Genomic DNA, 26,625 nt, shown 5'->3' on the forward strand with positions numbered 1-26,625 from the left:
GTATACTGGTGGCCTCTGTTCTGTCCAGATTTCTGGAGCGAGCTCAGTGGAAATGTCAGTGCCAATGGTATGTATTCAGCGGAAACATCACAGATACCAATCTCACTTGTCATGGCATCAACTAAAACGTGCTTGGTTACTTAGAAAAAGCATTTTAAAAAAGCAAGTGGGAGTGAGATTCAGTTGTTTTATCCAATCTTGCAAACTACCAGAGAACCACAGGAATAAGACCTAAAACAAACCAGACTGAGACAACAAAAAAAATTAAGTTACATTGGAAAGAAACATCTTAGATTCTTTTTTAATGGAAAGCTCAGTATATCAAGTTGACAGAAAGCTCACTATATCAAGTCCATTCAGCACTGCAGCTGAAGAACCTAAGAGGACCCTTGACAGTCTGGGGACTAGGAAAATCTATACAAGGCATAAACACGTTCTAGACAAATGCAATTTAGTCCAACAGGTGTTTACAGAATACCTAAAAATGTCAGAGACTATGCTAAATTCTGGAAACATAAAGACAAATAAGATGTGCTTTGACGCTTTGAGACACTCACAGTCTAACAGGGAAGAGAGAGAGGCATATTATGACTAACATAACACAGCAGGCACTAAGCTGGCAGTCCAGTAAGTGGCTCAGGAGAGGGACTGGTTACAGCTCCGCAGCAACTTGGAAAGAGGTCCTTGGAGATAACATCTGAGCTAACTTTGAAAGACAAGTCATTTGTCAGGTAAGGACAGGTCAGGCAAAAAGAAGAACACGGGCAAATAAATGGAATGTAAAAGGTCATGCCTTTGTTCATGCCACCGCTCCCTCCTGCTGGAACACTCCTACTTTCCACCTGGGCACTAAACTTAAGAGCTGCTTCCTCTGTGGGGCTCTCCCTGATGGCCCAGAGAGATATGGATGCTCCTGCCTTCATCCTCCCCTGACCACAAGTCAGGTGTAGCACCTTGGATCTCTGGCTGAACTGACTCTTTTCCAGATCTGTGGATGCCCTGAGCATGGCAACTATTTCTTATTCTTCTGGGCACTTTCAGCACACAAGACAGTGTCTGGCACATAGCTTGCTCCACAGACATCTGTCACTTGTTTGGGGAATGCTGCAGAATTTTGTGAGTCTGACCACTTTGCACCTTAGAGTCTGAGTCAGGAGATGGAGTAGAAAGGGCTGAAAACCTACCTACTAGCAGGATATAAGCTCCATCATACTTACCGACTGAGGATTCATTTTACCAGTCATTAAAGCCAGGAAGTCTGAGTCAGCCATTGTGATTGTGCAGTCAGCCTTCTTATCTAAAACAGATACACAGGAGAAGGAAGGAGAAAAGGAGGTGTTCAGTTTCACATATACACTTTTGTCAAGAGCCACTGACTGCAACAGAATTACAACCAGCACTGAGGCAGTGTGGGGAAATGGGCACTCACATATACTTCTATGGCAGGCTGGTAAAATGTGACACAAACCACAAGCAATCCTGATATTTAACAAGATGGAATTGATTAAATAAATTATGGTATATTCAAATAGTCAAGTATGATATAAACCACAATAAGAAATGACATGGATCTGGATTTACTGACATAAAAAAATGTTCATGTTACATTATTCGTGATATTATTATATATGCCAGTTACAAAATAAACTGTATGATGCCATTTTGGCTTAAAAACAAAATTCAACTATATAAATATAGAAAAACAACTGTAAACTTAAGACACCAATATATTACTAACAGTAACTGTGACAGACTCTAAGGTGGCCCTCCTGGTGTACATCCCCTTCCTTCCAGTGTGAGCAGAACCTGTGACTTGCTTCTAGCTAACAGAATATGGCAAAGATAATGAGATGTCACTCTTGTGATTTTGTTACATTAAATGATTCCACCTTGCTAGCAGATTCATTCTTGCTCTCCTGCTGGCTCTGAATGACTTCACTGCTATGTTATGGACTTCCTATGGAGAGGGCCATGTGACAGGGAACTGGCCATTAGGAGCTGAGGACCAGCTCTGGCCGATAGCCAGTAAAAGAGGAAAGCTATCTTTCCCAAGGCCACAGGGAAATGAATTCTGCCAGCAACCTGAATGAACTTGGACATGGATCCTTCCCCAGTGAAGCCTCCAGATGAGAGCCCAGCCTTGGCCAACACCTTGACTGTAGCCTTGTGTGACTCTATGCAGAGGACCCAGCTAAGCTGTCCTCAGCCTACTTATCCATGGAAACTGTGGGCTAATAAATGTGTGCATTGTTTTAAGCTACTAAGTTTGTGGCAATCTGTTATACCATAATAGAAAATGAATACGGTTATCTAGATCGAGGGTTAACAAACTTTCTGTAATGGATCAGACACTAAATATTTTAGGCTTTGCAGGTCAGTAGGTCTCTATCACAACTACTCAATTCTGCCCTTTAGTGCAAAAGCAGCCATAGATAATATATAAACAAATGTTGGCTAAAATAAAATGATTTTAAACAGGTGGCAGTCAGAGGGAGGAGAAGATACTTGCAACTCATGTATCTCTGACAAAGAACTTGTATCCAGACTATATGAAGAACTCCTGTCGAAGGTACAGTGGATTATGGAAAAAAAAAAAGAACTCCTACTCTCCTACTGCTCAACTAGAAAAGGTTAGACGATCCAAAATAAAAATGGGCAAATGACACATATAGGCATTATATAAAAGATCTCCAAATGGCCAAGAAACACATGAAACAGTGCTTCACTTCCTTAACCATCAGAAAATTCACATTAAAATCACGATGAGTGCCACATACCTACTAGAACAAATGGCTGAAATTAAAAAAAAAAAAAAAAAAGGCAATACCTAGCATTAGTGAGGATGTGAAAGAAATGAAAGGTCAACATAGTATCAGGAAGACTGTAAAATGATACAGCCACTTTCAGAAAACAGTCTGGAAGTTTCACATAAAGCTAAACATACACATACTACATGAACTAGCAATCCTATTCCTAGGTATTCACCAAAGAAAAATGAAAACTTATGTCCACACAAAAATCTGCATGCTTATAGTGGCTTTATTCATAACTGCCAAAAGCTGGAAAAAACCCAAATGTGCATCAACTGGTGAACGGGTAACCATTCAGCAGCAAAAAAGAACAAAACACTTGATGATCCATGCAACAACATGAATAAATTTCAGTGAAAGAAGGAGGCTCAAAAAGCCACATACTGTATGATTTCATGGGTATGACTTCCTAGGGAAAGCAAAACTACAGGGAGACAAATCAAACTAGTGGCTGAAAGGGCCTGAGGGGGCTGACTATCGAGGGACATGAGGACACTTTCGGGGGTAATGGAAACAGTCTCTCTATATCTTGATTTCTGGTGATAGTTACACAACTGTATGCATTTGTCTAAATTCACAGAATTATACATCTGAAAAGGGTTGATTTTATTGTGTATTGTTAATTGTACATCAATTAGCCTGATTAAAAAAAAACTTGGCAAGTACCAAGTACCGTCAAAAATGCAGAGAACTAAAACTCTCATATAATGTGGAAGGAAATGTAAAATAGTACATCCACACAAAAAACCTGTTTGCCTCTACTGTACTTTATCACCTAGCCCTGGGTACATGTCCAGTGGAAATAAGTACAATGGAAATGTCCACTAGAAGACATCTATAAGAATATTCATAACAACATTATTCATCAGGCTCCCAAACTGAAACAATGTAAAGATACATCAAATGCACCTGGAATGAATTCTGGGGTATTTGCATAGTAACCACAAACTACTGCCACATGCAACCATATGAATGAATCTTACGCTGTTGAATAAAAAAAGCCAGACCTAAAAAAGAGTAAATGTTATTGGTCTATAAATAAAATCAAGCTATGGTGATAGGATTCGAAATAATGGTTCCTTTTGGGAGTGAATAGTGACAGCAGGCAGGCAGGAGGGAGGTTTCTGGAGTGCTGGCAACATTCTGTGTCTTAATCTTGGAGGTGTATTCATTTGTCAACATTCATCATGTGGTACACTCTGGAATTATGCCCTTTACTACAGGCTAGACTTCAATAAAAATTTTACAAAACACAAAACAAAAAAACAGATGGTGGGCTAGATTTAGTCTGCAGGGCATAATTTGCCAACTCCTAACCTGGACAGTGGAATTTTGGCAGGGTAGTTCTTCATTTTATTTGTCTATCTTTTCTATTTTTTTTACATCAAGTGTATGCAATTTTAATAATACAAAGCTTTTAAAATATTAATTTTATTATCAAAGTAAAATAGTGGAAAAAAGACTGGACAACAAAGACTAATACTTCATTGCTAAATCAGCCATGTCTACCTTGTCCAAATGAGAGGTTTCAAGTGCAAAAGGAAAAATTCACCAAGAAATCAATATTTTCAGCAGTCAACATTTTAGGCAATCAATTAATATAACAACAGGATTCTAACAGTTGGCTCCTCCTCTCATTAAGAATTAGCTCAAATTAAACCTGGCCTCTCCCTGAAATGAAGTCACATTTTATTCACAGGGCACTGATCTGAAACTATTCTACTTATATGTGTATGTGTTTCTGTCTGTATTTGTCCGATAGAATGAAAACTTTAAGGGGCAGAGCCCTTGTCAGTGTTGATCACTGCTATATCCACAGGCCCTTGAAGAGTACTTGACACACAGGAAATCAATAAACATTTGTTGAATAAATTAATAGGTTATGTGAATTTCAAAAGATGATCAAATTATGGCATAATAGCTAATCAGATAATCTGTACCTTAATAAAAGAGATGGAATAGAAGCCGGGCACAGTGGCTCACACCTGTAATCCCAGCATTTTGGGAGGCTGAGGTGGGCAGATCACCTGAGGTCAGGAGTTCAAGACTAGCCTGGCCAACATGGTGAAACTCTACCTCTACTAAAAATACAAAAATTAGCGGAGCATGGTGGCGGGTGCCTGTAATCCCAGCTACTCGGGAGGCTGAGGCAGGAGAATCTCTTGAACCCAGGAGCGGAGGTTGCAGTGAGCTGAGATCGCACCATTGCACTCCAACCTGGGTAACAAGAGTGAGACTCCATCTCAAAAAAAAAAAAAAAAAGAAATGGAATAAACTGTTAAACCATAGTATGCCTCTATTATTAAATAACCGAAATAAGATAGAAAAAAAGTTTTTATTATATGTCTTAGAACTCAGGGATTGCCCCTAAAAAGACTGAGATTCAATGGTTATCCTAACTTAGCTGCTAACAAAATGTTCTCTTAATACTGGAAAAAAGGTCTAAATCCTTTAAAAATAAACAAATTTACAGCCTAGAAAATCCAGTTCTCTTGCAGATATATAACATCAAAGAGCACGAGGTAAAAAACAAACTGAGATCGTTGGACCTGGTCCTAACAGTCCAAGAAAGGACTCTTGGTCATTGAAAGGGGGCTTCAGGAAGTAAAATCTACTACTGCTACTGCTGTAATATCAGCATTTATTGAGCTCTCACTATGCTGAACACTTCAACATACCTGGTCTCATCTGATCTTTATAACAATCCTATAAGGGTCAGAGGGACCAAATAACTTGCCCAAGACCACATAGCTAGTAAGTAGCTGAGCTTCATCTGAATGCAGATTCCTGTTGCCAAAGCTCATACTCCCAATTCCTATGCTCTATTGCTTCCTTTTGTTGTAGGAAGTATGTAAACATTCAACAGCTCAGTTTGAACTGTGCCTTCACCGATTCATCAGCATTTGATGAATCCCAGATGGTTTCCAAGTTCTCAAAGTCCTTTTGAGGGCCTTAGACAAACCTATGCGTCTAAGCAAAATTAACGTTTAACATATGGTCTGGGGAGGAAACAATGATTTACTGAGCACTTACTAGGTGCTCTATCTTCCTGATCTCATTTAATCCCCACAACAGTTCTACGGATAGAAATTATTCTCATCATATTCTAGATAAGACCACTAGACTCAGGGAAGGTATATGCCCTTTAAGTGACAGAGCCTAGATCTGAACCCAGGTTTGGGTGTTTCTAAAAGGCTATGCTCATTCTAGTGTACCTTGGGGTTAGGAGACCCTGAAGCTTTCTGTATCATGCTGCCCATAAAGGGAGAAAGTTGAGAACTCAAGGTGCTGAAGGGGCAGAATAAAGGAATGAAGGAATAATATCTTATGTTAGATTAATCAAAGTTGGCTTCCTGGATATATGCTATATGAGTCGTTTCAAAGGAGATGAGGCAAAGGCAGAACTCGTGGAGAAGATACTAAAAGGTACCCAGGCAGCAAAAACAGATGATGGAAAATGCACAAAATCTAAAAATCCATAATATATTCATCTCAATAATCATTACCAAGCTCTTACAAAATATATTTAAGTAAATCTTACTTTGTTAACAATACACAAACCCCCTAACATTATGTACATGCCAAATGAACTAGCAATTCTCCTTAAGATGCCGGTTCAAACTAGGACAGGTTATTAATGCTTTAATGTAGCTAATCTCTAACAAATAGCCATTTGTTGGTTGATGTAAAAGGAGCTGGCAATTTCCAGTGATGGCTTTTCTTGGTAAGTCTATATTTCAACACCACCCTTGGCTGCCAACAAGTGTCAGTTTCAGCAGAAATTATCCTGCCCCAGGGTAAGATCCCTTGGGGTCTGGGGTACAGCACCTAATGTGGGAAGAACACGGCAAGAACCTATCTGGAGGGAACACAGCTTTTCCAAATCATTCAACAGCTTTCCATCAGCATATGATCTTTGATGACAAACGAACCCTATCAATCAACATCAACAAAATAGGAGGAAAAGGAGAAATTTTTTTAAAACAACCTTAAAACCAGTATGGGCGTATCTAAATACAAAAGTAACCATTAACCTTCAGTCATTAAAAAAAAAAAAAGATGATTAATATAATTCCTGAAGTTCTTTCTATTTCTAAAAGCTGGAATCCAGATAAAGCCTTTAGTTTTTCTTTGTACACCACCTTAGAGTGGCGGCTCATAGAACGCAAAGTTATGATCATTTTTTGGCCCATTCATTTTGGAAGGAAAAAAAGGGACTCTATATAATTCAGGAACCATCCACAACAAAGTCATGCTGCCCACACTAGACAGATGCCCTAACTATTGCTCAAGTTTTCTTTCTTCATCTCTCATCAATCCCTTATTCAACAGCGCACATTAACAGTACTCTTCACTTTTTCTCCACACTCCAAGCTCTACACTCTATTCCAGGAGCTTGCTGACCTCCTCTCCTCTCAAAATGCCCCTGAATATTTACCTGCCCCTTCAGAGAAAGAAGTTTCCATCCATCCCTTCTTACTAGAGGTAACCTTGCTTCCACCTGTGCTCCTATGTCGTCCTTTCCAAAAGGACCTCCCTCAAAAATGTGTCAGTAATGAAATTTCACCATCTTTGACAGACATGCTTCTTCCATACAATTCCCAGGTCCCATTACCTTCACCTCTAGTATCTCTGGCATCTACTCTCACAACACTCACTTTTCCCACTGCCTACACAAAGGCCGGCCATCCTCTCCGCTGACTTAGACAGTGGCAACATCTATCCTCCTGATGGCTCTCTCTGCTTCTGATCTCACCCCTTTCAATTCATCAGGTCTAATGTACCAGTTTCATCCTCTAAAACACAGCTTTGACTTCACTTTTCTATTTAGGAAGCTCTAATGCATATTAAAAAGCTTTGGTATACTGGTTATATACCAAATGACTTTCAAAGTTCCTATCGTGGCATTTTTTTTTTTTCTTCTCAAGACAGAGTCTTGCTCTGTTGCCCAGGCTGGAGTGCAATGGTGCCATCTCGGCTCACTGCAACTTCTGCCTCCTGGGTTCAAGCAATTCTCCTGCCTCAGTCTCCCAAGTAGCTGGGATTACTGGCATGCATCACCACGCCCAGCTAATTTTTTGTATTTTTAGTACAGATGGGGTTTCACCATGTTGGCCAGGCTGGTCTCGAACTCCTGACCTTGTGATCCGCCTGCCTCGGCCTCCCAAAGTGCTGGGATTACAGGTGTGAGCCACCGTGCCCAGCCCCTATCAGGGCATTTTAAGCCTCCAAAAAGCTGGTCCCATTCCATACAGCTACCACTTACTTAATGCTTACTCAGAACCATTCATTCATTCTGTTGTCCATTTTTAAATTATTCATTTTTGAAGGCCTACCATGTGTCAGGTACATTCTAAGCACTGGGAATGCAGCAGTATACCTCAGACAAAAAGCTCTGTCTTCAAGGAACTTACAATTCAAGTGAGAGAGATGGACATAAAAAAAGTAAGTAAAATATTACATGGTATATCAGATAGTAATAAGTGCTATGGAGAAAAATAGCCGGGCGCGGTGGCTCAAGCCTGTAATCCCAGCACTTTGGGAGGCTGAGGCGGGCGGATCACGAGGTCAGAAGATCGAGACCATCCTGGCTAACACGGTGAAACCCCGTCTCTACTAAAAAAAATACAAAAAACTAGCCGGGCGAGGTGGCGGGCGCCTGTAGTCCCAGCTACTGGGGAGGCTGAGGCAGGAGAATGGCGTCAACCCGGGAGGCGGAGCTTGCAGTGAGCTGAGTTCTGGCCACTGCACTCCAGCCTGGGCGGCAGAGCAAGACTCCGTCTCAAAAAAAAAAAAAAAAAAAAAAGAGAAAAATAAGGCAGAAAAGGGCAATAGGGAATGGTAATGGGGGTGATATATATATATATATATTATTATTATTATTATTATAGCTGTAGTCTCGCTCTGTCGCCCAGGCTGGAGTGCAGTGGCATGATCTTGGCTCCCAGGTTCACACCATTCTCCTGCCTCAGCCTCCTGAGTAGCTGGAACTACAGGTGCTCGCCACTACACCCAGCTAATTTTTTTGTATTTTTAGTAGAGATGTGGTTTCACCATGGAGGTAAGATTTTAAAAAGGGTGGTTAGGGAGGGGCTCACTGAGAAGGTGAAATTTGAGCAAAGATCCAAAGGAAAGGAGGGAATAGGCCACAAGGATACCTGGGAGAAGGTAATTCCGGACAGGGAACAGAGAGTAGAAAAGCCCCCAACCAAGAGAATCCCACATTCATGCAACAGCAAAAAAGTCAGTGTTACTGGAGCCAAGTGAGCAAGGACATACAGAGTAAGACAGTGAAAACTGGGGCCAGATCATATAGTACAATTTTAAGAACTTTGCTTTTACCTGCAGTGAGACAAAGCTATTGGATGCTTTTGAGCAGAGGAAGGTAACAATTCGGCAAGTTTTTAAATGATCACTCTGGCAGGTGTGCAGAGTAGTGGGCAAGAATAGAAGTGGGGAGACCAGATAAAACAATGATGCTGGCTTAGACCAGGGTAGTGGTGGCTGCAGAGGAGGACAAGATGTGCTGATGGGTTAAACTGCAGAGTGTAAGAGAAAAAAAGTGGCCAGAGATAACTTCAAGGTTTTTAGACCAAGGAACCAGTAGGACACAGGAGCAATTTACCAAGAATGGGATAACAGCAAGAGGAGTACACACTTACAGGGAAGAAGAAGAAAGACCAGGAGTTCAGTTTAACATGTTAGCTTTGCGATACCTATTAGGTGTCCAAGTAAACTTGCCAGTTAAGCAGCTGGATATACACCTTGTAGTTCAGTGGCTGGGTCCACGCTAAGACAGTCATTAGTGTAGAAACTATTTCAAAGCATGGGACTAGATAAGATCCCCAAGGAATTAAGGCAAACAGAACTGAGCCTTGGAACACTCCAATGCTTAGAAATTTGAAGACAAAAAGAAACCATCAAGAGAGGCCAAGGAGGAACAGCCAGTAGATAAGGAAAACGTGTAAGTGTAATATCATGAGGGCTGGGAATTAACCACTGAATTTAGCAATGTGGTAGTCACTGGTGACCTTGACAGGAACAGTCTGGGGATAGTGATGAGGACAAAACCTGACTAGAGTGGGTTCAAGAAAGATTTGGATGAGAATAACTGGCGATAGTGACTATAGACAGGTCTTCCAAGGCCACTAGCCATGCATTGGACCATGTGCTTTACAGGTTAATTAAGACAGAATCCTCTTAATCTTCATACCAATCTTATGAAAAGGGGCCATTTATTAAGCCCATTTACAGAAGAGAAAACTGAGTCTCAGAAAAGTTAAATAACTTGTTCAAGGTCAGAATATGTGAATGGCATGGACGGGACTCCAACCCAAGTTTGCCTAATTCCAAAGCCTAAGATTGGCAACTCTGTGATGGAGCCTGCAAATCCTTGGGAGGAGGTGGCTTTGACCTGTTCCTGTTCCCTGGAATTCACTGGTTCTTTAATATTAAAAGCCAATCCTTTAGGGGAACAGCAGGGCAGACCCCCATTTTCCCAGCTGACAGCCTTTGTAAACTTGTCAGTGCTCCTAGAAATGAAGTCATTCCCAAACTAACCTGAGTTAGGAAGCACTGATCCTTTGCCATTCTTCACATCCACCACCCAGGTGGCCTCTTTACCCCCAGGGCCATCTTTCACCTTGAAGGCAAAAATACCACCGATTTTCTTCACAAACTGTTCCCCTTCCTGGAAAGAAAAATAACACTGGGGTTATATTAAGTCCATTTATCTGGCTTTCTCCTCAAGCAAATTCATGTTTAAATAGATACATGATATGAGTATCTGGGCCAGGGAGCAGTCCCCAAGGTCCTTTATGATCTTTTACCCAGAAAAGTCTGAAAGGCAAGTAGGCAACAACTCCTATATCTGCCAAGTCTTTTATTAAAAATAAATGTGGAATATATGTAAGGCTAGCTGTAAAACCAGCCATGGTGATCACTCCTGTAATCCCAGCACTTTGGGAGGCAGAGGTGGGGGGATCACTTGAGCCCAAGAATTGAAGGCCAGCCTGCGCAGCATAGTGAGATCTGGTCTCCACTAAAAATAAAAAAATTAACTAGGCATGGTGGTGCATGCCTGTGGTCCCACCTACTCAGGAGGCTGAAATGGGAGTATCACTTGAGCCCAGGAGTTCAAGGTTATGGTGAGCTATGATCATGTCAGTGCACTCCAGCCTGGGCAACAAAGCAAAACCTTATCTCAAAAAAAACCAAAAAGGCCTTTTAGATACAACTGGTGGAAGGGAAGAAGGGATAGGGCAGCATTCTCTGCCAAAATAGCCCTCATATGTTTCAATAATTTGGGAAAGATTCACTCTGGCATTTCTAAATGTAAGGATCCCCACCTTCCCTTCTCTCTGTGTGTGTGTGTGTGTGTATACACATACATATAAATGACATACATATAAGCATATAAATGGTATATATATAAACACATATAAATTATATATATATATTGGGTTTTTTTTCTCTTTTTTTTGAGACAAGTTCTCACTCTGTCACCCAGGCTGGAGGGCAGTGGCACAACCAGGGCTCACTGCAGGGTAAATCTCCAGTGCTTAGGCAATCCTTATACTTCAGCCTCCCCCAAGTAGTTGGGACTACAAGCATGGGCCACCACAACTGGTTAACTGAATGTATGTGTGTGTGTGTTTATGTGTGTGTGTGTGTGTGTGTTTATGTGTGTGTGTGTGTGTGTGTGTGGAGACAGGATCTGGATCTGTGTGTGTATGTATGTGTATGTGTATAGAGACAGAATCTATACACATACTGTGCTGCCCAGGCTGGTCTCAAACTCCTGGGCTCAAACAATCCTCCTGCCTCAGCCTCTCAAAGTGCTGGGATAAAGGGGTTAGCTACCACAGCTAGCCTTACATATATTTTTGGTTCCTCGCAATCAGGACTTAAAGACAAGTGGTTCTGAAATCAAGGCCTTTTTTGTTCTTGTTGTTCAACTCATTTTCTCTATCAGTATAAAGAATTATATGAGTAATATACCATCCACCACTTGCTTTTGGATATTGGGGAAAGAAGCTGCCTAAATACAGAAAAAAACCCTCAGACCTATATCTCTGCAAGGGAGTTTCCCTTCTCCCTCACTTCCTCTTTTTTTTCCCTTCATTCCCAGTCTTTCCTTCCTGAAGCATTTATTGAGCCAAATATTGTTACAGGCACCAAGTATATAGAAATAGGAGTCAGAAAAGTAAGTAATAACAATACGCTATAACCACTACGACAATACACCGGGATCAAGGGAGACACAGGGGACTGCAGGAGCACAGAGGAGCAGCTAAGCCAGCTGGCAGGTGAATAATGAAAGGATGACAACAATCTCACATACCTTGTTTTAAAAAAACAAGAGCAACATAATCATTTTATTGAAAAAAAATTTTTAGAGAAGGAACATTTATTTCACTGCAGAAAAATTAGAAAATATCAACAAACAAGAAGAAAACACAAATCATTTGTAATTTATTATTATTATTATTTTTTAGATAGAGTCTTGCTCTGTCGCCCAGGCTGGAGTGCAGTAGCACGATCTTGCCTCACTGCAACCTCTGCCTCCTGGGTTCGAGCGATTCTCTTGCCTCAGCCTCTCGTGTGGCTGGGACTACAGCACACGCCACCATGCCCAGCTAATTTCTCGTATTTTTAGTAGAGACAGGGTTTCACTACGTTGGCCAGATGGTCTTGAACTCCTGACCTCAAGTGATCCACCTGCCTCAGCCTCCCAAAGTGCTAAGATTACAGGCGTGAGCTACTGCACCCGGCCAAAATCATTCATAATTTTATCACTCAAAGAAAATCATTTTTGGTACATATATATGCAGAGAAAAAAAATGGGTTTTGTACCAAAAACAAGAAAATCTTTCTGTAAACAGAATAAGTAGATTACAAAATATGATCTCATTTAAGATATATATCTTTTAAATGGAATCTGTTTATATTAAACAGAAAAGATTATATATATATGTATCTTACATGGGATCTGTCTAATTATATCAAACAGAAAAGATTATATATATATGTATCTCAAATGGGATCTGTTTAATTATATTAAACAGAAAAAGTGGATTACAAAACAATATGATCCCACTTAAGATATATATAAGATTTATATATATGTGCTATATATATTATATACATATATATTCAGGAAGGTCTAATAACTTGGCTAGGTTTGTATAAGTACAAGGAAGAGCAAGAATTCAAATCTATTTTGATACCTAGATTTGCTGTTCTTAATTAGCAAGTTTAATTCTAGGCATTTACCCTTAAATAAATGAGGCTCTGTAAAAATATTTAGATATAAGAATGTTATTCACAGCATTGTGGTAAGAGCCAGAAGTTAGCACGAGCCTGAATAACAATTAACAGGGCACTGACTAAATAAAATATAGTATATATATATATTATAAATAAAGCTTTTATATATATATCTTAAATAGGATCATATTGTTTTATAATCTACTTTTTTGTTTAATATAATTATCCTAATTACTGTGTCACTAATATTCTATATAATTTTAAATGGTCACATATAGTCTTTAATTGTAAAAGTATACCATATTTTATTTAACCAATACCCTGTTGATTGTTATCAACAAGTTAGCCAAGTTATTAAACCTTTCTGAATCTCAGTTTGCTTTTTTTTTGAGATGGAATCTCACTGTGTTGCCCAGGCTGGAGTGCAGTGGTGTGATCTTGGCTCACTGCAAACTCCGCCTCCTGGGTTCATGCCATTCTCCTGCCTCAGCCTCCCAAGTAGCTGGGACTACAGGCGCCTGCCACCATGCCTGGCTAATTTTTTGTATTTTTGTATGAATCTCAGTTTTCTTATCTGTTAAATAGAATAAAACAGTAACTACCCTTACAGACCTGTATGAGAATTATGTAAATACCCACAACACACAGCATATTCAATGAATGTTAGCATTTTGTTGATGATGTTTTATTATATGATCTAGCTGCTATTTCTGTGCTAATATTATAGCTTTATAATACACTTTACTCTTTGACACAGCAAATCTCAATTATAATTCCTCTCTTCCAAATATTCTTGGTTATTTTGGATTTTTTTTGGACACATTTTCCTTTATATGTACTTTACAATCACTTAGTTCTTCTCACAAAATGTTGTTGGAGTTGGATGGGGTTACATAAAATATACAGCTCTGTTTAGGGGAGAGGTAATATCTTTACAATATTAAGTTTTCCCATCCATGAATATAGTAAACCTTCACCTTTTCTTTAATGTCCTTTGGGAAAATGTTATCTTTTTCTTCCCCAACATAGACTTCTGTACATTTCTTGGTAAGTTTATTCTTAGGTATTTTATATTGTTTTTGTTAATAACACATCTTTGCACTACATTTTATGGTTATTGCAAATATATAGAAAATATACTAATCTTTTAATATTTATTTTGGAACTGGCTACCTGTTGAATTCTCTTTAATTTCTAATAGCTTTTATTTCCTATCTTCTTTATTTCGGCCTTATATATCTGCAATAATTCACACACAAAATTCTTCCTTTTGGTATCATAATATTAATTTTTTTTTTTTTTTGAGACAGAGTCTCACTCTGTCGCCCAGGCTGGAGTGCAGTGGCACGATCTTGGCTCACTGCAAGCTCCACCTCCTGGGTTCACACCATTCTCCTGCCTCAGCCTCCCAAGTAGCTGGGACTACAGGCACACGCCGCCACATTCGGCTAATTTTTTGTATTTTTATAGAGACGGGGTTTCACCGTGTCAGCTTTATCTTGTGATCTGCCCGTCTCGGCCTCCCAAAGTGCTGGGATTACAGGCTTGAGCCACCGCGCCCGGCCGGCAGGTTTCAATTTCTCCACATCCTCACAAACAATTGTTATTGGCTTTTTTATTTTAGTCATCCTACTGGGTATGTCAACCTTTTTTTTTTTTTTTTTTTTTTGAGATGGAGTTTTGCTCAGGTTGGAGTGCTGTGGTGCAATCTCGGCTCACTGCAACGTCTGCCTCCTGGGTTCAAGCAATTCTCCTTCCTCAATAGGAGCTACTCCTCCTACTGTGTGTGGCTGCGTGTGGTAGCGTGTGTCTGTAATCCCAGCTACCCCTCCCAAGTAGCTGGGATTACAGGCACATGCTACCACACGCAGCTAATTTTTTTGTATTTTTGGTAGAGATGGGGTTTCATCATGTTGGCCAGGCTGGTCTTGAACTCCTGGCCTCAAGTGATCCACCCGCCTCAGCCTCCTAAAGTGCTGGGAATACAGGCATGAGCCACTGTGCCCTGTATGTCAACCTTTTTCTTATATACAGGTAGATCCCCTGAAAGCCACCTGGAATCTTGGACATGGGTCTTAGGACAAAACACTTGTTTTGCCCTAAAATATTTAATAGTCAGGGACTACTTATCTCAATAGTCATGGAGGCATCTCTTACATGTGATTATCCTGAAATTAACTACCAGTATTTTCTAGTTAAACCAAGAAACGAAAATGACTGTCAGGTTTTTCTTTTAAGTGAAAAAGAAATTCTCTTATGTTGGCTTCCCTTAAAAGAGCTCACTTAAATTATTTTAAGTTAACTGTAGAAAAAACTACTAACTAACAACAATACTAATTATTTTGAGGGGCCTTCAAGTTTTTAATACTTTTGTATATATAATTTCTTTAATCTTCACAAAACCATACAAATAGTTGGGCAGACATTAATATTAGCTCATTAAGCAGAAAAAGCAATTGAGGCTCATAAAGATTAAGAATGCTTCTCCTCTATACTGCTGCCAAGTAGTCCATCTAACACTAACATATCCATCTGGCACTCTCAGGCTTAAACTTCCTGGTGACTCCTCACAGTCAACAGGATGAAGTCTGTCTTTACATATTATCCTAGAGTCTTCATGATCTGAAGGATATTTGTCTGAACTCCAGCCACTTTCTCTTCCTCTTCATCTTTGAATTCCATGAACATGTTGAATTCCATGAACTTATGTGCCATGTGTTGTATGCCTCCATGCCCCTACTCCTACCCCATCCCAGGACACTCACTTCTTCCTAGCCTCCACTCCCACCCCTGACCTCCTCATTCAAGTCTCAGCTCACATGCTAACTCTTTTGGGAAGGAATCTCTATCTCCACCAGATACTTCGATGGCCCTCTGCACATAAACCCATGTTACATTTTTCTGGAAATATTTTTCCATGTCTCTCGTCCCACTAAACTCTGTGTTCCCTGAGAGGCAGGGACATATGGCTAGTGGGTAGTACAACCAGAACTCAATCCCAGGTTGCTTTAATCCCAAATTCAATGCTACTTCCATTTGACCATACCACACTGAAACAGTAGGTCACATCAATATTTCTAAACTTTAGCCGATGACAGCAGTATCTGCCACCATAAAATGAAGAAAGTTCAAAGTCTTCACATTCCTTAAAATCTTTTCTCTCTCAAGGTTCTGTGGAAATAATCTATGAGAGGGGGTTAATAACATGAGTATGCTAGGCCACCTGAGAGGAAGGCTTCCTCTAGGGCCAGAGGCCCATGAATGACTATTTCCAGGTGCATCCATGCCATCTGCTTGCACAGTGCCTCAGGAATACAGCTATGTGCAGACACCAACAAGTGACAGCAGGAAAACACCAGCAAACATTTAGAAATTCTACCTGCATACTTGAAGAGAAATTCCTATAACCTTACTACTTACCCTCCCACCTCCTTAAAATAGAGAATAATTTGCACTTGCTGTTACTTTTCAGAAACAACTGATCCTCTTATAAAATCACATCCCTTGGACAATAAAACATTTTCAATTGAAGTAGGGGAGTGAGAGGGTAAGGAAACTGATGAGGAGAGAGAGTTAAAAGGGAAAATAAAATACAGTTGTGAAACTGAAGATCATTAGTACTAAGAAAGTTCTGAGTGCCTCCTTGCTTGAAGAAAAGTACTTTTTTCTGAGTAGGCAAAAGGTTAAGGAGCAGGTCCTGTCACAGACTTAATAGGGACAAAAAAATTAAGACAAAATTCAAAGAAGGGCAATGGAGAATTGCTAACAAAGACAGAAGTGGAAATAAAATCTTTGGCCAGGCTGCCTTTGCCTTTGCTAATGCAGAAAATGCATGAATTGACAAAAGATTCCAAGACTTTTACTTTCTAGTGCTGCAAACACTTAGGAAACTGACAATCGTGGGAAGGAGAAAGAAACAAGGGAACAAGGTTGGTAGGGAGGTTATAGAGAAAAGAATAAAAATGGAGCAAGAGGCATACATTTGCAAGGCTAAAAGAATACTGTAAAATAAAAACCACTCTACTTTGTTAATACAATGAAGTATTCAATGATTGATATACTGCCATACCTCACACTTCATAGTAGATAATCTCTACATTAATTTATTTGATTTTTTTTTTAGATGGAATAGGGTTGAAATAAATGAAGCAACTTGTCAGACACAACCATCCTACGTGTTCCTCTGCAGGAATATATTGGCAGCATTTTAAAAAACCAAAACTTTTAAGCTGAGACTTTATAGAGTGCAACTTCATTTTATAGGAACACTTATAATGAAAGAAGTTCAAGAAACAATGAGATATTTTTTCCTACTAGGTTGGCAAAGACTTTTTATTTTTATTTTATTTTATTTTACTTTTTTTGAGGTGGAGTCTCGCTGTGTCACCCAGGCTGGAGTGCAGTGGCATGACCTCGGCTCACTGCAACCCCTGCCTTCTGCGTTCAAGCTATCCTCCTGCCTCAGCCCCCCCAGTAGCTGGGACTACAGGTGTGCGCCATCATGCCTGGCTAATTTTTGTGTTTTTAGTGGAGACGGGGTTTTGCTATGTTGGCCAGGTTGGTCCTGGTATCAGGTGATCTACCCACCTCAGCCTCCCACAATGCTGGGATTACAGGGGTGAGTCACTGTGCCCGGCCCAAAGATTTTTTAAAAACCAGTCAACACAGTATCAGAGGTGTGAAGTAAAAATAGTTACTCTCCAACATAGCAAGACCCCATCTTTACAAAAATAAAAATAAATAAATTTTTTAAAATGAAAAAATAGTCACTCTCATGAATTGGTAATGTTTGTAAATTAGTACCCTCTTTCTGGTACAGTTTGGCAATATGTATCAACATACAAAACGCACATAGCCAACCACCCAACAATTTTCCTCCTTTATTTATATTAAATTGATCATAGCTTAAATACTTAAATGTGAGTGCAAAAGGAAATTTATTACAGCATGGTTTTACTTGAAAATGTTAAATACAACCTGATATTCATCACAGGAAGCTATTTAAATTATGACAAATACATATGAATACATACTATGTATTAAAAATGAGGGTAAATGGCCAGGCACGGTGGCTCATGCCTATAATCCCAGCACTTTGGGAGGCCAAAGCAGGCAGATCACGAGGTCAGGAGATAGAGACCTCCTGGCTAACATGGTGAAACCCTGTCTCAATAAAAATAAAAAATTAGCTGGGTGTGGTGGCACTGTAATCCCAGCTACTCAGGAGGCTGAGGCACGAGAATCACTCGAACCAGGGAGGTGGTGGTTGCAGTGAGCCAAGATCATGCCACTGAGCTCCAGCCTGGGTGACAGAGCGAGACTTTGTTTCAAAAAAAAAAAAAAAAGAGGGTAAAGATTTAGATTATGGCCATGGAACATACTGTCCAAAGAAAAACATAGGTTATAAAACAGGTAGCCCCATGTGGATGCATCCCAAGATGGTTGCAGGACAGGTCTGCAGCTTCTAGGCCAACGACTGGCCCTGTTCTCCCTCAGGATGGTTGTAGATTATAATGAAAGTCCTGGGAATGCTGGGTTCTTTCACAACACATCAATTACATCACCTGTATTCCCATCCACAGTGCAATCATCTCAGATATTAAGTAGTCCTTTGGCCTACAATAAGGGTTATGAGATAAGCACAATGTTTGCCTTTCATACCATGGCTCTAATGTGGTGAAATACAGTTTAAACATTCATTTATTCCAGCCCACTTTGATCACCTTAATAGATGTGTAATTTGCATTGTGATTATGGCTGTAACCATGCCTTGTATGGTCTGAGATCTAAAATCAATAATGAAATACATCCAAGCAGAGGCTCATGACTGTAATCCCAACACTTTGGGAGACCAAGGTGAAAGGATCACTTGAGCCCAGGGGCTCAAGGCTGCAGTGAGCCGTGATCATGCCACTGCACTCCCATTCTGGGAGACAAAGTGAGACTCTATCTCCCAAAAAAAAAAGAAAGAGATCCCAAGATTCCTCTAAGTTTAAAACAATGAAATAAATATCAATTTTGTCTGGAGAGTTATTTTTAGATTGCCTTAGTATGACTATTACCTATCAAGAACTAATTATTGTACATAAAAAATAGATCAGCATATATAGTATAATAAAAAACAACAGGTGTGGTGGGCGTGGTGGCTCACCCCTGTAATCCCAGCACTTTGGGAGGCCAAGGCGGGTGGATCTCTTGAGGTCAGGAGTTCAAGACCAGCCTGGTCTACATGGTGAAACCCTGTCTTTACTAAAAATACAAAAATTAGACTGGTGTGGTGGTAGGCACCTGTAATCCCACCTACTCAGGAGGCAGAGGCATGAGAATCGCATGAACCCGGGAGGTGAAGGTTGCAGTGAGCCAAGATGGTACCACTGCACTCTACCCTTGGCGACAGAGCAAGACCCTGTATCAAAACAAAACAAAACAACAAAACAACAGGTATTATATGACCCTAGCTTAAAACTATAAGTTAATATACACAGAGAGAGATGTTTGAAAGAATGTTAACCACTGTTAACATTTCAGTAAACTCTGAGTGGTAGAATTTGGGGAGATTTTAAACTTTTGTTTAAAAGGTTAAAACAAAAGTATAGTATAAAATTTATATTATTCATAAACATACATTTCTGTATAGTATAAATTTTTTAAACTAGCATTTTTAAAACAAAAAAATTTTTAACTAAGAAATCAAAACACAATTTCTTTTTATAAAGAATTTTGATCTATGTACAAAAAAGGCTCATTTTAAATATTATTCTTTGGAATGATTTTAAGTAAGACCTTTTTAATTCAAAGGAAATTGTACCAAAATAAACTAGAATCCCTTTACATTTGAACTTTGCCCATAACTGAATAACCCTCTGACAAAGAGGACCTAGAAAAGAGCGACAATTTTACCAGTATTTATCATAGTTTTTTAAGCTCAAATCTGGAGATTTATACATTTCTGAAATGCATTTCTTTTAGAATTACAAGGAAGCCTTAATAGACACTCAGAAATCTAACTATACTCAATAGTTGAAAACATGATATAAATTATCAATTGTACCACCTCGAGGAAACACCTGAAACCTGTGTCTGCTTCTTCTAGCCTCCAAGTCCTTCCTGGCAATATTTTACATAAATCTTACCTCTTCAAGTTTCTTCTCAATCTCCTTAAAGACAAGATTTGCCTTAAATCCATCACTTGCAGAGCTGGTTGGAGCCGCTTCAATTTGATGAGTTCTAAATGAACTGGGGGAAAGAAACCGTTTCAATTCATGGAGTCACATAGGTATTAGGTTTTTCAACATTTATAAGATAGTAATTTTCAAAATTTTCAAAAACCGTAAGAACAGAGATGTTGCAAATCTTATCCAAAGGAAATCTTTAGTAAGCATATAAAATAATTAAGCTTGGCCAGGCGAGATGGCTTATGCTTGTAGTCCCTGCACTTTGGGAGGCCGAGGCAAGCGGATCACCTGAAATCAGGGGTTCAAGACCAGCCTGACCACCATGGAGAAACCCCGTCTCTACTAAAAACACAAAAATTAGCTGGGCATGCTGGCACATGCCTGTAATCCCAACTACTCAGGAGGCTGAGGTAGGAGAATCGCTTGAACCTAGGATGTGGAGGTTGCAGTGAACCGAGATCGCGCCATTGCACTCCATGCTGGGCAACAAGAGTGAAACTCCGTCACAAACAAATGCTCTTCTTCCCATTTTTTCAACACATAATCAGCTCATTAGGAGCTAGAATTTTTTCTTGAAAATACAGTAAACCAAAGACGCTACCTTCATGAATCTTACATGCTAGTGGAGGAGACAATTTAGAAACAAAAAAATAAATAACATCACCCCTGTAATCCCAGCACTTTGGGAGGCCAAGGTGGGTGGATCACTTGAGGTCAGGAGTTTGAGACCAGCCTGGGCAACAGGGCAAAACCTCAACTCTACAAAAAATACAAAAATTAGCATGGTATGGTGGTGCCTGCCTGTAGTTCAGCTACTCAGGAGGCTGAGGTGGAAGGATCGCTTGAGCCTGGGTGATGGAACCAGACCATTTCTACATAAATAAATAAGTTATTTATTAACTCTATTATGGTGGCATGTGTCTGTAGTCCCAGCTACTCAGGAGGCTAAAGCGGAAGGATCACCTGACCCTGGGAGATAGAGGCTGCAGTGAGCTATGATCGTACCGCTGCACCCCAGTCTGGGTGAGAGAGTTAGACCCTGTCAAAAAAAAAAAAAAAAAAGTGCTCCTTTCTCTTTCTCTTTTCCTTCTATCATTTCATACTTTTTTTTTTCTCTGTCTCTCTCTCACAGGGACTCTGTCACCCAGGCTGGAGTGCAGTGGTCCAATCATAGCTTACTGTAACCTCAAACTCCTGGGCTCAGGCAATCTTGCCTCAGCCTCCCGAGTAAGCTGGGACTATAGGCGCATGCCACCATGCCCAGCTAATTTTTAAAATTTTTTGTACAGACAGGGGCATTGTTATGTTGCCCAGGCTGGTCTCAAACTCCAGGGCTCAATCAATCCTCCCACATAGGCCTCCCAAAGTGCTGAGATTACAGATGTAAGCCACCGTGCCTGGCCTCATTTCATAAATATTTAATGACTTCTTGCTACATGCCAAGCAAGACATTTCAAAACACTGGGGATATGACAGTGAACAGATAAGACCCAGTCTCTGCACTCACTGAGTTTATATTCTTCCAGTGGAGGAAAAAAAGAAGTGAACACAAAATAACTGCAAACTGTATCAAGTATTATGAAACGGAGGAGTAGGGTGACCACAGTTTACTATACATTTATATTTCTAAACAGCAAAAAAGAGAATAATTCAAATGTTTCTAAAATAAAGAAAAGACAAATATTTAAGATGATGGATATCCCAAGTATACTGATTTGATCTTCACAAATTACATAAATGTATTAAATTATTACTTGTACCCTGAGACTATGTACATCAGTTATGCATCAATAAAAAATAATTTTAAATTAAAAAAAAAAGGAACCTACTTTAGGAAGGACAGTCAAGGCATGACCTCTAAGACCTTATTAAAGGAAGAAAAGGAGCTAGCCATTCAAAGAGGAAACTGCAAAGATCCTGAGGGAGACAGGAGTATGTTAAAAGAAAGTCAAGTAAGACCAGAGTCTCTACAATACAGTAGGTGTGGGGAGAGTGACATAAAATGAAATTGGAGAACAAGGCAGGCCAAATGATGATGCAGGCAGGCCAAAGTAGGGAATTTGGAAATCCACAGAAATGGTAACAGGGAAGTGAAATTGTTTCATTTGTGATTATTCTTACAACAGTGTGCTGAATGAATGAGGATGGAGAGGAGCAAGAGGAGTGGGCACTAGTTAGGAGGCTGTTGGAATAATCCAGATAGGAGGTGATGGTGGCCTGGACTACAGAGGCAGTCTGCCAGTAGATAGAGAGTGGGGATAGATTCAAAATAGAAATAGAATCCACAAGCTTTGCTGTGGGGGTGAGGGAGATATAAAGAGGAAAGGGCAAGGATTACCCAGGCATTTGGCCTGAATAACTTGGTGACGGAAATGCCATTACTAGGACAAGGGGGAATGTAGTGGGAATAGAGGGGATCCAAGTTCTGTTTAAGGCACAGTAAGTATAATATCTTATAAAACAAGAAAGCCATTGGATATGAGAGTCTGGAGCTCAGTGGAGAGGGCCAGCTAGAGATAAAATGGAGTAATCATCAGCATAGTGAAAGCATTTAAATCCCTGGGCAGGGACTGTAAGAGAATTATAGAGAAACAAGAGAGCCCTGGACAATGCCCTTTAGACCTCCATTACTCAGAAGCCAGGGACAGAAGGGAAAGAGCAGCCAGTGATGCGAGAGGAAAACCAGAAGAGCATGGTGTCACAGGAGCCGGGAGCAAGATTTCAGGAAGGAGGGGCAAACTGTCAAATGCTGCCCGAAGGTCAAGTACCCACTAGATGTGGCACATCGAGAGTACAGATGACCTTGACAAAAGCAGTCTTCAGTGGGTGGAAGTCAGATTATATAGTGAATTGAAGAGTGAACAGAAGAGGGAAATAGACACAGCGTGGCTCTTTTGAGACATTAGCTTTAGTGGAACAGTAAAATGAGGTGGTCTCTGGAGAGGAATGTGGTGGTATCAAGAGTTGTGGGTTTTTTTGTTTTTGTTTTTGAATTTTTTTTGGCGGGGAAGGATAAAGATGAAATCTTTATTTTGACTAATCTCTTAAAGAAATGTAGCATTTCTGGGCAGGCGTGGTAGCTCACGCCTGTAATTCCAGCACTTTGGGAGGCCAAGGTAGGTGGATCCCCTGAGGTCAAGAGCTCGAGATCAGCCTGGCCAACATATTGAAACCCTATCTCTATTAAAAATACAAAAATTAGCCGGACATTGTGGTATGCGCCTGTAATCCCAGCTACTCAGGAGTCTGAGGCTTAAGAATTCGCTTGAACCCAGGAGACAACTGCACTCCAGCCTGGGCAACAGAGCAAGACTCTGTCTCAAAAAAAAAAAAAAAGAAAGAAAGAAATGTAGCATTTCCTCCTGGATGTGGGCATATGAGAGTCCTGTAACTTTTAAAACATATTTTATTTTCCAATTTTTTATTGTGTTAAAATACACATAAAATTTACCATACTAACCATATTTAAGTGTTCAGTTTAGTAGTATTAAAAACAGTCATAATGTTGTGCAATGATCACCACCTTTCATCTCCATAACTCTTTTCATCTTGCAAAACTGAAACTCTACCCATTAAAGAGTAACTCCCCACTTTCCCCTGCTTCCAACCCCTGGCAACCACCGTTCTACTTTCTGTCTCTATAATTTTGACTACTCTAGCTACCTCTAGGTACTATGATTCTAAGTGGAATAATATAGTATTTGTCTTTTTGTGACTGACATATCACTTGGCATAATGTTCTCAAGGATCATCCATCCTGTAGCACGTCAGGATTTTTAGAAAGGCTGGGTTTCATTTAAGATGAACAAATCAGAACAGGTATGCCTGATGATGGTGAGGAACCTGGAGAAAGGAGATGGAAGGACAGAAATCTTGTAGCCTGTGACAGGACGAGGGGACTCAAGTGAAGAAAGAGGATCATATGGGTGTAATTCTAGTGTAGTGGGTCTGTAGGTCTTCGATGGAAGTTGAGGCAGTTTGGGTTTAATGGCTTCTATTTCTCAACAAAGCATAAGGCAAAGTAATCAGCAGAGAGTGCAGGTGAAAGGGAGGGTGTGGAGAGTCTAAACTGAAAAGACAGCCTACTAGAGGAATCATAATATATGAACAAGGAATGGAACCTTAGCTCCAGCAAGCAGACTCTGTGCAGTCCTCAGAGCACAGAATGCCACCTCACACCTCTATGCCTTTGCCACTGCTGCACCCTGGGTCCAGAATACCTCCACCTTAACAAACTCCATTTCTCCCTTCGAGACCCAGCCCTTTCAGGAAACTCCTATTCTGTGAAACCCTACTAAATGTCAACGGCTTAAGAGCAGGTACCATACTTTTTCTTAAAAAAAAAAAAAAAAATCTCTGTATTGCCAGTTCCCAGCAAATCATAGGCATTAGTGAATAGTAACTGAATGGAACTGAAGTTACACTGAATTCTCCCTTGCCTAACTCCTAATTCCTTCCTGTTCCATTCAGAGCAGAATTATCTATGGTACACTATTTTGTCTTGGTCAAAAGTCTGAATATGTAACCTAAAATCAGGTAGCCACAACTAGTTCTCCACAAGCCAATTTCATTTCACTGGTCCAATTTTTCAGTTACTTTTAATCATCATTGTGCCCTTTTCCCAACTTGCCACGTCGTGCATGTTCCCAAAGGTCACAGATGTCTCTTTTATCTTGCTTGTTTTGAAAAGTTCATGAAGTTAGTGATTAACCAGCTTTTCATCCAGATTAAGATAAAAGTTAATATGTCAAGTTTTATCAATATTTTCTGAAAACACCTCATTCCTTAAAATTTATATATGTGCCCTGCTCTAAGAAAACTGAATGTATCAAATTAAACTCAGAGAGTACTCACATTCACAAAAGGATGTTCCTCATGATTTCTTTACATAAAAAGTTCTTTTATCAGAAACTAAATTCCAATTGGTTTTATTTTTTTAATTTGGTTTATATACGTTTCCTGGAATAAATCTAGTATATAAACATTGAAAGGAAACCTGAAGATAAAAACCAGCAAATATCCTACTCAGTATATGAATTCCTTCCATGATTCTTTAAAATTTTCATTCTAAGGCCTAAAACAGGATCTGCAACAACAATGTCAAAGACTAAGAGCAGAGTAGCCAGGAAAACAGAAGCACTGCACTCAGCTAGAACCTTGATTCCTACCACTCAAGGCTCTCTCTCCTTAGTTATGTTATTTTAACTCTGATCATCAATCTCATCTATAAACAGGAATACCTAATGTGTGGGACTTTTATGAGGATTAAAGAAAGAAGTATATGTGAAACACCTAGTGTGGTCCTGGCACACACCAGGCCCTGAAAAAGTGATTGTGAAAGAACTCTTACAACTCAGTAATTAAAATACAAAGACTCCAATTTTCAAATGCCAAAGGATCTGAACAGGCTTTTCTCCAAAGAGATATGCAGATAGCCAATAAACATGAAAAGATACTGATCATCAATAGCCATCAGGGAAATGCAAAGCACAATGAAATACCACCTCACAACCACTAGGATGGCTAAAACTAAAAAGATAACAAGACGTAATGATAGAATGTGGAGAAATTGGAACCTTCAGCCATATAAAGGAATCAAGTACTGATATATGCCACAACATGGACAAATCTTGACAACATTATGCTAAATGAAAGAAGCTAGTCACCAAAGGCCATACAATGTCCATAACAGGCAAATCCATAGAGACAGAAAGTAGGTTAGTGTTTGTCAGAGACTGCAAGAAGGAATTACTAATGGGTACACACTTTCTCTTGAGGTGATGAAAACATTCTAAGATTAATTGCAGTAATGACTGCACAACTTTGTGATAGGCTAAAAACCACTAAACATACACTTAAAATATGTGAATTGTGGGCATGTGAATTAGGTCTTAATAAAGTTATTTGAAATAATTTTTTTCAAATGGTTGATGAGGCTGGGCATGGTGGCTTATGCCTGTAACCCCAGCACTTTGGAAGTCCAAGGCAGGTGGATCACATCAGGCCAGGAGTTCAAGACTAGCCTGGAAAAAATGGCAAAACACCATCTCTACTAAAAATACAAAAATTAGCTGGGCCTGGTGGCCTACAACTGTAGTCCCAGCTACTCGGGAGGCTGAGACACAAGAATCGCTTGAAACCAGGAGGCAGAGGTTGTGGTGAGATGAAATCACACCACTGCACTACAGCCTGGGTGACAAGGCAAGACTCTGTCTCAAAAAAAAAAGGAAGAAAAGAAAGAAAAAGAAAAGAAAAAAAGGCCAAGGTCGGTGGCTCATGCCTGTAATCCCAGCACTTTGGGAGGTCGAAGTGGGAGGATCACTTGAGGTCAGGAGTTCAAGACCAGCCTGGCCAACATGGGAAACCCCATC

The 26,625-nt window shown here is 39.9% G+C and overlaps 1 protein-coding gene across 3 annotated transcripts in view; it reads right to left on the reverse strand.

The window, feature by feature from the left end:
• SCP2 (sterol carrier protein 2) overlaps positions 1–26,625 on the reverse strand; it is a 125,962-nt gene that overhangs the window by 2,436 nt on the left and 96,901 nt on the right. For 2 of the 3 annotated variants that reach the window (XM_033226333.1, XM_033226334.1), the window contains 3 exons: positions 20,213–20,315; positions 10,371–10,500; positions 1,218–1,297 (listed from right to left, as the gene is read on the reverse strand). In XM_033226333.1, the coding sequence (XP_033082224.1) occupies positions 1,218–1,297; positions 10,371–10,500; positions 20,213–20,315 (313 nt within the window). The remainder of the gene's footprint in view (positions 1–1,217; positions 1,298–10,370; positions 10,501–20,212; positions 20,316–26,625) is intronic. The other variant, XM_033226335.1, reaches the window with a different exon arrangement.

Source organism: Trachypithecus francoisi, unplaced genomic scaffold (genome assembly GCF_009764315.1).
Source record: "Trachypithecus francoisi isolate TF-2019V2 unplaced genomic scaffold, Tfra_2.0 Lachesis_group12, whole genome shotgun sequence".
Lineage (NCBI taxonomy): Eukaryota > Metazoa > Chordata > Mammalia > Primates > Cercopithecidae > Trachypithecus > Trachypithecus francoisi.